Raw genomic sequence first — 12,480 nt, 5'->3', positions numbered from 1 at the left:
TTCGTGTCGTTTTGAAGGCGAAATCGTGCTTCACTTTTGTAATACAATACTGCTGAATCGCCGAGATGGTTTTGCAAGTCTGCTTTTGGTGCGTAATTTTTTGGTGGGAAATCGTGAACCTTGACGATCCCTACCATTAAGTACTACCGTACTTAATGATATATATAATTTTTTTGCTGGATTGTGCCTGCACTTTTAACACTGAAATATTGGCGCCATTAGAAGTGTTTAAAAACAGTTTATTTTACCACATTTTAAAATATTCTTTGTAAATTTTAACCCTTAAACCCAGAAAACTGGATTTACACTTAATAAATATGCATGCTTTGCACAAAGCGCTGTAACTTTCGAAGAGTCCATCCTATGGCTATGCAATTTATGTCATTCTACTCGTGATGTAGCAAGGATCAAAATAATACCTAGGGTTTTACCCTAACGTTAAAGCCAAAACTAGCCGTGAAAATAACTACCGAAAACAAGCAAACCCTTTACATACCTTTATAAAATGGTCGATAACTCGATGATAGTTGATCCTATCGCTTTGCAACAACTTTCATCCAACTCTTCATGAAATTCTGCATCAAACCATATATGACTCACGTGAGTAAACCCACAATTGAAATTAAACACGTGGCAAGAATTTAGAAACACGGAGACGTGACTAGTCGCTGTTCACCACTTCATAACAAGTAAGCCACTGTAGTTACAGTGTTCATTTAACCTTCTCCAAGTAGCCCAGTAAACACACTTTTAATCTATGTGTATTTGTAGGCTGTAAGAATTAAGTTACCCCACCTAGTGTCGCCATGCATGCCCATATTGTGTAAACACGCATTTCCGAAAAGTTTTCTGCGGGTTTAAGGGTTAAACACATTCGTGCTATTTCAGCAAAAAAACAAAGATTTTGAATACACTTGAATGGTTTCCAAACCTGGGCTAGTTTTAAAGGCTTCAAAACATGCCCTAAGGCAATGAATTTGATGTGGCACCGTTATGTTACTCTTTGTCCTTGCAGGGTATCCCGGATACATATGCAACCATTTTCAGCTCAGAACTTTGAGTCTTAAAAGGAACTACTGCTATAATTAGAGACCAGCCCTGTTTTCACAAACCATAGAATACCTTATCCTATTTCCATAGAAAATTTAGTGCTTTTATCACAGAGTGAACGATATCATCAAAATTTGTTGCTTAGCTGCTGTACTAAAACAGTGCTGGACTGTAAAGTTGTTCAATTTCACATTTGGTTTCACTTTAATCAATTTTTGCACTTTAAAGTTATATAATGGCTTTGTGGTTTCTCTTGTGTAAACTGCAACTCGATAATTGAATTCCTTGCTCTATAGCAAGTAAATAGATAAATAGTTGTATAGGATTATGCAAACATTTGCTTGCAGTATACTGTAGCTACAACACAATAGTACTGCTTTAAATACCCATGTAACACTTACACACCTCAGATCACAGGAGCCGCCCGGGCTACATTTCGTATGTAACCAGTCTACAACTGGACACTGATTATATAGACATTGATGCTGAAATCGATTGTGGGGATAGATTAACACTCACGTGATTAGGATGCACGACTTGGATTTCGCTATGAAAACCACTCAAACGGAGAGCATTTTGTTATCCTCGCCATCCTACGAGTTGAAAACTGTTGGGCTAAGGTGAAAACTAGTGCTATAGCTTATTCATTCGATCGTTTCCACACGTCTTCGAATACATACACGCCCCCATCACGAAACTACCACTCCGCACGGAGTGACCACACTACAAGCAAGCTTACCTGTCTAGGCCTTTAGTGAACTACGTAGTTTTCCCATAAACGATTCAATAGCACTGATTAAAACATTAAACTCGTGTAACGGAAATTCTTCATGATATCTCTAGGATATGTCCATTTATCATAACCGAACATAACCAGAACATACTAGCTGCTGACCCATAATTGAAACTTTTAAGTGCGCATATATAATACATCCAGTGGCTGCACTCGTATTGGCTTGGGTGATTGATCGCCTTGCACAGGCTATCAGCCTAACAAGTGTTACATATTACCTGTAACACGGTGCATTCGGGCTTTGCCTGATATGTATATATGCCCTCATGCCTGTGTTACAACTATTACCTGTCGACCACGTTATTACATGATAGGATAGCACCACATAATTTGCACATGTCTTGATAATTATTGGTTTAGCTTACATCATGCAAATCAACTGTTTAGTTAACTGGGATGTTCACATCATTTTAACTATTAGGCTTGCATGATGGCAGAATAAGGTTCATGCAAAAGATAACCACCATGCATGCTACTTTAGGACATGATCTTTAATGCTTCATTCCCAATGCATCGATTCATGCTATTGTCGTTAATTAAAATCCCCTCACCGCCAAATTTGTAGAGGCTCCAATCTACTGCTTCTAAACTGTTATAACTTACACACCATACCACACCTCCTGGATAATTGTTTGTAACCAGGCGCGTGCCCACTTTACTGAAATTGTTTTCATAAGTGTGTGTGTGTGCGTGTGCGCATGTGTGTGTACCTACCTAACAATCTACCTATGTGTCTATGTTTGTCCGTATACACCCATGTGAGCAAAATCCTCAATGGTAAAAGCAGCTTGCACGTAAAAAGTAAAAGTGAAATGAAGTCTGTATTAAACTTCAGAAAAGGTGAACTTTGCTCTGCTTCCGGCAGTCTGAAATACGGGTGTAACAACTCTTCACAGGCTTTGTGAATTACCTTCTCTTCGGGTTCTACAGGTGTTTAATAACTGAAAAACAATGGTGCACACCTAGTAGAGTATCAGGAATAGTCTATCCCTTCGAGTTGGAAAGGGAGCATAGGCCCTACGTACTGGGAACAAAAATGAAGAGCAGCTTTGAAGCTTTGTTGATAGTGATGGTGAACTGCTCTGCCCATGTGGGTCTTCAGTGGCTTCTTTAACAGTCTTCTTCTTTGGGGCGACTTTGCTGAACTGGCTTTCATGTTTAGCTTCTAAATGATAAAACAAGTTCGTTGTATTCCCTGAGTACGACAACCTATGGTAGCAAAGCGAGCAGTAGACTTCTTTTTTATAAGTAATTATTCCAGCTTCATTTACATGAAACCGAAGTATTTTCAAACCTTATTCTTACAGGAATTAAGCCGTTTTAATGGTCACTAGTCACCACCACTACCAGAAGCCATTTTACAAAGGTCTCGTGACCACTGTTAATTAGCCATCAATTATCATGTGACCATTGTTAATTACCCATCAATTATAGTGTATGATTTCAATCATTGCAATATCGATATTATCGCCCATCACTAAAGTTCATAGCATCCTGGTACATTATGGACTGTAGAAAAGTATGCAGTAGCACATTTGATAGGTATAGGGCAGGCCAATTGGGTGCATGTTCAATTGTGCAATTGGGTGCAGAGTAAGTGCCTTCTCTTTGTAACTCCAATTCTTTGTTATATTAACCACTTGGCTAAAATATAACAAGTTGATGTTGTTCACTTCTAATAACCAGGCGCCATGCAGCTAGCTAGCTACAGTACTGCCCAGAGGTAATGTTATACTCGTAAGCAGTTTACACTCGTGTAGCCAATTTTAGACCTGCAAGTTCTTTGGCATGTGTGTGCTAACTAATTCATCATGTGTAGCCACAACACGCGAGCTCCCTTGGGTAGTTGCTCCAGTAGCCGCATGCCTTTGCACGTGAAGTATTCCAGTCGTGCATCGGGCCTAGATTTGAGCACTCGCGAGGGATTGTAACGTTACCTTTGAGCGGTACTGTAACTCACATCTGCATTTAATCAACTATAAAAGCTTTTGGTTTTGCAATAATGCACACTATAGTATGTTGGTGTTGAGCTGAATCCTGGGTTGTTGATAAGAAGCCATAAAAGATCTAAGGCTTTAAATATGATGTTCATGATACATTTATTCGTAAGCTCATGTTGCTGGCACGCAGCGTCAGTGAGTGCGGAGCGAAACCCTCTTGGAAAGAGGTTAAACAGCCAAACAAAGTTTCTACTCATAAAGCTATGGAACTACTTTGAGCAAGAAGTGAATAAGTCTAAAGTTTCCGTCAATGTGAAGCAGAGAATCTCGAAGGCCACTGGTATTAAATATCTTCTTTGCAGCTAGGTTTGGTATTCATTTTGCCACGTAGGGATTTCAGAGTCATCTATTGTAAGAGTGAGGATGGAGTACAGCAAGAAAGGCGGGTTTTCTACACCAAGGAAAAGGTACAAAAGCAGTTTGCAGGAGCCTACTCAATTCATCTAATCGTCACAGCAGGTACAGACAATCACGAATCCATGTCGATGCAAACAGTTTCGACTGGGATGCAATCAGACGGAAGATACATTCGTTGTATGACAAGAAAGAAAATCTGTCACTGTTGAAGATTTTGGTGGGTGAATTTGAACACTCGAGCCTTTGGTTTTGTTACTCCGTCTACAGTCAAAACTTTGGAATGATGGTGTTTTCTCCGGGGGGAGAACATCACTTAGGAGGGTATTAAAGGATATGGGATTCAAGCATAGAACAATTAATGACAAGAGGTTAGCATTACACCAGTTTGTGTGTTTTAATTTTAACACACATACATGCAGGGTATACTATGAGCAGCCCCGCATAGTCTATCAGCGTCATAAATATTTGAGATGAATGAGGTGCAACAGAACTGAAGGGAAACCAGTGGTGTACTTGGATGAGACTTGGGCCAATGCGCATGATGGAAAGTCCAGAGCCTGGGTAGAGGCTGATAAGACTACTGGGGGGGACTATAGGAGGAGTCAGGTTGGTTAAATAGCTTTCAAAATTCTGGTTTAACCTAATTTATACATAGCAAACCATCAGGTAAAGGAGAGCGCCTTATTATCTTACATGCTGGAGGCAAAGATGGATGGGTTCCCGGTAATTTTCTATGATGTGAAGTATCCAGTAAACACAGTTGTTCTTTCAGGTTGTGATTGGGTTTTTAAAGCCAAGAAAGGATCTGCAGCTGATTACCATCAAGAAATGAATGCAGAGAATTCTGAAAGGTGGTTTCAAGAAAAGTTACTTCCAGCATTACCAGCCAATTGTCTGATTGTAATGGACAATGCCAGTTACCACAGGTAGGTGTTAGATTTGTCAACTGTAAACATTACTGTGTTAACTGCAGTCGCCATTTGGAGGAGCAACCAAAGCAAAAGTGGTGCAAAGCACAGCTGAAAGGGTGGTAACGTAAGGCAGTGTGTATATACTGTCACTGTTTCAGTATGTGACTGTATGATGATTCACAGGTATAGCATATCCAGAAAGTTCACTGAAGAGAGATCTGTGGGAAATCATCAAACGAGCAAAAACTCCTTCAAGATATGCTATAGATGAGATAGCTGGAAGTAAAGGTATGTTAAGTTTATACATTGTGGGTCTGACATTTTTCTGGTATGGCTTTTTTCTGGTATACTGTTGTAATTCCAGTTCTTTCGGCTAATGTAATAATAGGCCATGAAGTAGTCAGACTATCAGTTGCACACTGTGAACTGAATCCTATTGAGATGGCCTGGAGTCAAGTGAAGGGACACGTAAAGCGGAACAACAAGAGGTATATCAACATTGTTATGGACATTGTTATAGTTTGGCATCTGTTTAGGTTTACTTGGACTGAAGTTAAGGAACTGGTTTATCAAGGATTTGAGGCTGTTACATCTGAGAGGTGGCAATCTTTGATAAAGCACATTCAAGAAGAAGTCGAAGATCATTACTGGGAACAGGATGGACTTCATGAGGAACTTCTAGAACGATTCCTCATTCACGTCAGCAGTGTTAGTAGTGATAGTGAAGATGGTGATGGTGGTATTAATGACCCCTCCACCACCAGCAACAGTGAATCTGAGTCTTCTTCTGAGCCTACTTCATCTGATATTGTTTGATATTACAATACTAGTGTTACAACTTGTATGTTGTTCCCCCAGGAGTCATCGGGTGGCTGGGATTGAACTCTGCAAAGTACATGAAAAAACAAAACAGATGAAGTGTAAGTGCATGCACTTTCAAAGTTATCGTTGCTTTATTATGCTTGCAGAAGGTGAACATACCAGACATTGTGTATATTGATCAGTGCAGGAGTGTTTAGAAGTCACTAAAGGTATCATGGGTCCAAATTCATACAAACAGTATTTAATTTGGTGAAACCTTTTGTAGAGTTCTGTGAGAATGTGACTTTGAGAACCAGGTGCTGAGCTTATATGGCATGTGCACAAAGTGATGGGAAAAGGATTAAAGTGACAAATTGAATAGATGGGAATAGGAGAGAATAAGCAGCTGTGTGGTAAATGTGAAGTTAAAACATGTTGTTTGCCTCACTTGCAGGTACACCTATGCTGGATAAAAGTACTTGAGCTGTTATAATTTGCTCTTAATGGCTGAAAGAGGTTTTTCCCCTAAAGATAAGTGGGCCACTTATCTTCTAAATACAATGCAACAGTGAGTGGCCCCAGCTCTTCTACTCATGCAACTCTGTTTTACACACACAAAAACTGTTTTATTTTTCTTGCAAAAGTGTATTACAGCCTCTTACATAATGGATGGTGAAATCATGGGCGGGAGTGTGACGCCTGGCTTTGCACAAACATGTGTCAACATGAACATCAAAGGGCCACGCTTTAGAGGCTTCTCCATTGAAAATGTATAGCGAAACTTTACAGTGTCATAACTAGAGTGTCTTACATTCGAATGAAGCGCTTTTAATATATTTTTAGTGGATTGAGAAGTGTTACGTATCGAGCAATACAGGAGGCCCATGCGATGTAGCAATCGTAAGTTATTAATCGTTTTTGAGGATTCAGCTCAACGCGAACGTACTATATATATAAGTTATTGTAATTTTTGGATTTTGTAATTCATGCAATTTTCGTAAATCTTCAATTACATTGCTATGCATTGTTAAGGAAGTGCTTGTTAAATAAACTGACATACAAGTATTATGCACTTTTATAGTTAAACTATCACATTTTTTCTGGCTAATTCTGGTGTTAACACCTAAGCGAGCCACAGATAAATACGTGGTTTGATAATAGCAGGAGCTTATAAGCGCCGAAGGCGCGAAGGAGCGTAACACTCAGGATATAGCTGTGTTCTATCTTTTGTTAATGAAACATGTCCTTATAAAGAGAGCAGTAATTTCCTGGGCTGTGCTTGGTTATGTTAACAGGTGCTAGCAGTTAATATGCGGCCATAGAGTGTCAGTAATACTGGTAGGGTAATTAAAAGAATTATTTCAACACAGCTCTGTTTCTGGTCCTCAGTACAGCACAGAGAGCTTACAAAACATATGGCTACTTAGTTCATTGTTAAGAGTTGTTCAGTCTCTTTTAGTTTACAAATAGCACACGAGTACTTAGACTCATCATGGCTTCCTTTGAAAATTAACAGCTTAAAAGTGATGATGCAATAAACCACTGAGTAGCAGTGAATATAGGATGAATGCCCTACATGGACTGAGGTTTAAGTAATTAGTCAAATGTTGGAACCACTAGTATCACGCTCCTTTTATAAGCTCCTGATAATAGTAAGCCATATACTCGCAATTCATCCAGGTATCAGCATTGTGAGGAGGCAGTATAATTCATTTGTAAAGACTTTCAGCCACTTAGTATTGTTGATTCTCCACCGTTTTTTAAACTAGTTAGCACACTGGACCCACGTTTTCACCCTCCTTCAAGGTCAACTGTTACTCATGTTTTGATCCCACAAAAGTATGAAGCTGTGAAAGAACAAGTGATAACCTCCATAACTAAGGTGAATTATTGCTCATTGACAATAGATCTCTGGACTGGCTACCACCGTAGAGCGTACATGACAGTGACAGCTCACCACATAATGGGAGATGAAACCACTGTCTTCAAACAAGAGAAGTTGATGAAACTCATAATGCTGAGAATCTAGCTAAGAAGTTGTTAGCTGCAATCAAGGAGTGGGGGCTTGATGACAAAGTCAAGGTTTATGGTTGTACAACAGATAACGCTGGTAACATTACAAATGCAATAGTGGATCACTTACACCTGGTACACCTGTCATGTCCAACACTACAACTAGGCGTAGAAAAGGGCTTGAAAGTGCTACAGGTTGCACGTGTTTTAAAAAAAACTAGTTGAACATCTTCATAAATCAACTCAAGCAACATATGCTTTGAGGGAAAAACAGAGGATGCTATCTGAGGACTTTGGAGCTTGTCCAGAGCTGTCCAACACAATGGTGATCCACTTACTTGATGCTGGAACAAATAAAGAAGCTGCAACAACCCTTGTGTGCTGTTCTTCTAGACAAGCCACTTGAAGTGCGCTCATTATTGCCTGATGGTGATGAATGGACAGCTGCTGGATGTGTTGAAACCTTTTCACCAAGCCACAAAAACAATGAGTGCATCGTCATATCCAACATTGAGTATGCTGAACCCACTACTTTATCAGCTTAAAGTTCTTGTGCTCAGAGTATCTGAAAAAGATTCTCAAACAACCAAATAGTTAAAACAAGCTATTTTACTTAGCTTGCAGTATCATTACCTTCAAGATGTCCAAGCAATGCTGGATATGTCAGCATTCTTAGACCCTCGATTCAAGGATTTAGATCCGTTTGTTGCTGTTGCTGACAGGGCTGGTGTTGAAGAGCTGTGAAGTGTGAAGCATTGGAATTAGCTGAGGGAAATAATGATGACACATTGGAAGCTGTTACACGTCATGCATAACTACTCTTTTGCTTTTCTTGGCCTTGCACAAATTACTAAAAAGACTAGACAGTGCACCTTTTCTCTCTTTTTTAGATGGAGCTACTGTACTTTAGAAGAGGATGATTGCTGTTGGTCTTGTGGATGATCATTGTGTTTGTCTCATTTAAGGGTAAGTCACTGCCATCTACATTATCAAACTAGATTTGGTAAAATCTGAAGTTTCTGAACTTGACCATTACAAAAGAGTAGGAGTGGCTGATCTTGATGATGATCCACTGGAATGGTGGAAAGGTAATCACACTCATTATCCACTCCTGGCAGAGCTTGTGAGGAAGTTGTCCTGCCACTAGCGTCAGATCTGAAGAAGTGTTTTCATTAGCTGAGATGATATTGACTAAAAAAAGAAATAGGCCATTGACCAGCAACGTTGACAAACTTACTTTTTGCATGACAATTCTTGAGTCTTCTTCAACATGTTTTACTTGTCTTTGTGATTATAGTACTTTGTAACTTTCACACAAAAACTTTATTATCGTGATAATTATCGTATTGTGTGGGATTCGAACCCTCACCCTACACAGCAGCAGTAACTGCAACAACTTCACGGAGGTGCTTTACCAGCTAAACTGTTTATCGTGTGGTTAGCAGTGGAATGTAGCTGAAGTTTTCTCTACATCATGGCCTTCAACGTGCTATAGCGGATGAAGGAACACATGAAGAAGCTTGCAATAAACTTTGCGATGTAGCCAGATGGTGAGCATTTCATTTGCGTGTTAATCATGTCGAAACGTGCACAGATTACCGAGTAAGCATTGTTAATAGCTGACATATTTAAAAGTGTGTCACGAATAGGTGGCACTGAGAAGGAAAAAAGTTGCCATGGACAGGAATTGAACCCTGGACTTTTGGGTTAATAGTTCTATGCGCTAACGCTTTGGCTGTTTGTTCGTGGTTTTGACAGAAACGTAACAAACTCCTGCGTCAATAGATACATGCTTTGTCGAGTTAGCAGATAGACAGTATTCAGCTTTAGATTACAAGTACAAATATACTGGTATTACTTGTTACAACCATACTAAAAAACATGCTCAAGAAAAACATACTAGCCCACTACAAAAGAACACAACGTTTGTTTTTCTCACATGGCTGACCTCAACACAAGTGACTATCACAATAAACAGATACGAGTGACTTTGGAATTTAATAAAGGTCACTTGACTGGCCTAACATATATAATAGTGGACTACACAACAGAAGACAAACATAGGCCATTAGGCCAACCATGTTACCATCCAGTAATACCAACTATTAAGGATCACATTTCCCAACAGAAAATATTAACCAGAAACCCAGATGCACACAAACAGACAGACAGAGACACACACCTAATATATTGTGCTGTTCCAGTCTTCTCAGCCCTTCTCACTGGCTGTGCTGCAGAAATCTTCTTATTCACAAGTTTCTCCAATGCTAATCTCGTATCTTCAGTTGTCTGTGGTCAGTAACAATAATTGACATTAAACTTAACCACTATAGCTGAAACAGAAATATACAAACAACTCGGGTGTTTACTCGCAACCATATTCAAACATAGAACACATGGCCACTTCACTAAACATTGTTATCAGGCATTAGTCAAGTACTTATATTTACTTAAATTTGAAAGCACTTGTACCAAAAGTACTTTCCCATTGCGCTTCTACACTGTACTTCTACTTTAGTACTTGAGAAGTACTGTAAAGCACAGTAGCATGTAATGTAGATGCTAAGACCAAGATGTTAGAAAACAGGTTTTAGACTCTAACATGTTATTATGTAAAATGACATACTAAAACTGTTTGGAAAATCTGCTGGCTGTCTGTTAAACAATTCAAATACTATTTAGTCAGGTTATAATGAGGTCACCTATCTAAATGGCCAATGCAAAAAATCCTTGAGTGTGTCATTCATGTAAAGTGACCTACCTAATGTAGCCTCAGTAAATTTTGGCCAAAAAGTGACTAGTATGTATGGGTTTGGTTAAATACGCTGTACCTTGGCAATCTCATCATCATCAGGAGGGATCAGATCCGGATCATCAGCCTTGAGGTGTGTAGGTAGCATGTCTTTAAGGGTAGCATGTACAACCTGTATGACAACGGTAGAGGATACTTTTACCTATGCAACTAACACTGTACAAAAGATACACAAGGTCATAGTGTGCCATTTCGGTAGAATGAGAGTATCAAACTTCAACAAATACATACACTGTAGTGCCGGACGAGTATCAAGGTACACTAGCCTAAGAATACTAATACTACTGATGTGCACATTCAAAAGTAGAACACTTACAATCATAATCACTTCTACTGAAATGATGATACAGTCCAATTGCACAATTACACCCTGTTCACATTAACTTTTAACACTGGCACAGCAAGGCATGGCTCAAAATAAATCACAGTATGAATCTATTGAGCCTTGCTGAACTGGGACCAGCACAGCACAAGACAAAGTCGGCTGGTACAGGTTACAGTGTGAATGGAGCAAGTTTTTCAAGTATAAGCCAATAGAGCTTATCCGTTTGACGTCACACTAAATATTTTCCGTATAATTACAGGTTATCTTCGTGAATGCGTGAAGCAAGAGTGAGTTACAAGCCAAAGAATGCTAGTGAAAATAAGAAAGCTGTGGTGCATTTGTTATGTTATTCGTTGCTTAGTAATATCGCTTCGCAGCTGGAAGAAACAGGGCCATTAAACTCCAGCTGCTCGCTGGCTTGTACCGCTGAATTAACCCCCAGTCCCCTTTATTCCCGCTCTTCAATTGGCTATTACTAAGCGATTTCCCCCAAGTCTTTCTTTAATTGTGCAAAATCCCAAAAAGTTTCATTTTCTCGCATGGGTCCCATTGATTTTTGCCTCAAAAACATGGTGTCTAGTAACTGTTACTAACTTAAAATGACGTAAAAAGACATAAACAGATAAGCTCTATATAATCTCAGTACCTCCATAGGAGGGCTGTACCATGTCTCACAGGTGACAGTGAATATTAATAATTATTTAAAGTCTCACATTATGTGAGGCACCACACATAGACACAACACACCTTATCCTTTCCTTGTCCTACTCTTGCTAATGCATCATATTTCACTTTACCAGTAGCATCAACTTGTAATGGAACAACTTCATTTGATTTTCCCTATAAAACGAATAAACTATAGAAACAACACAATAAGGTCTACCTTATTAGCATTAGACCTCCCCATGTTGAGTGGGTACTGTGGTATAGGTACTTCAGGGAATGCACCACCATCACCAAAATCCTATGTGTAGACAAAGAACATGAAACTGACTACGATTTCAACTACTATTGGATAATAGCAGTAACAAACACGTCTGTGAAACTGATACTCATCTTATCAATAACAATAATAACTTCTCACTTCTAAAGATCGTGGCACCCATCCATGTCGTTGACCATATGGCGGTGCTCTGTTTCTGACTTGTAATGGTTGTGGTGCCTGGTAGAGAGGACATGTTAATAATTTAATATCACCATCATAATGTAGTAAATTTACTTGTATATATGACCGCTGTGCGTTAGCTTCTTCTAGTGTAATTTGTGTCGGAGCTGGTAGAATGCTGTAGACAGTGTGCGTTATATAGAATATGGATTATAACAGGTGGGGGCAAACCACATTATTTAAATACTACAGCGTATATTTACCTTGATAAAGACATTTTCGACCCTTGTCTCTTATCTACTAGACATCTTAC

General features: G+C 39.2%; 1 protein-coding gene and 2 long non-coding RNA genes across 3 annotated transcripts in view; 2 read left to right on the top strand and 1 right to left on the bottom strand.

Annotated features, from left to right (window-relative positions):
• LOC136237200 (SNW domain-containing protein 1-like) overlaps positions 1-12,423 on the bottom strand; it is a 31,601-nt gene extending 19,178 nt beyond the window's left edge. Inside the window, exons 1-6 of the mRNA XM_066027521.1 lie at positions 12,282-12,423; positions 12,147-12,224; positions 11,946-12,026; positions 11,810-11,902; positions 10,757-10,849; positions 10,108-10,214 (exon numbers count right to left, since the gene is read on the bottom strand). Coding sequence (XP_065883593.1) covers positions 10,108-10,214; positions 10,757-10,849; positions 11,810-11,902; positions 11,946-11,969 — 317 coding nt within the window. The 5' untranslated portion in view covers positions 11,970-12,026; positions 12,147-12,224; positions 12,282-12,423. The remainder of the gene's footprint in view (positions 1-10,107; positions 10,215-10,756; positions 10,850-11,809; positions 11,903-11,945; positions 12,027-12,146; positions 12,225-12,281) is intronic.
• LOC136237202 (uncharacterized) lies at positions 4,624-5,120 on the top strand. The gene is made up of 3 exons (XR_010692343.1): positions 4,624-4,806; positions 4,856-4,923; positions 4,973-5,120. It is a non-coding gene; the product is annotated as an uncharacterized lncRNA (long non-coding RNA).
• On the top strand, positions 5,970-6,403 carry LOC136237203 (uncharacterized). Its single transcript, XR_010692344.1, has 3 exons — positions 5,970-6,031; positions 6,080-6,142; positions 6,199-6,403. It is a non-coding gene; the product is annotated as an uncharacterized lncRNA (long non-coding RNA).
• Positions 12,424-12,480: the final 57 nt, after the last annotated feature.

The sequence above is a fragment of the Dysidea avara genome, chromosome 10 (assembly GCF_963678975.1).
Source record: "Dysidea avara chromosome 10, odDysAvar1.4, whole genome shotgun sequence".
Classification (NCBI taxonomy): domain Eukaryota; kingdom Metazoa; phylum Porifera; class Demospongiae; order Dictyoceratida; family Dysideidae; genus Dysidea; species Dysidea avara.
Note: the sequence above shows the minus strand (reverse complement) of the source record. Positions and strands in the feature narration are given on the sequence as shown.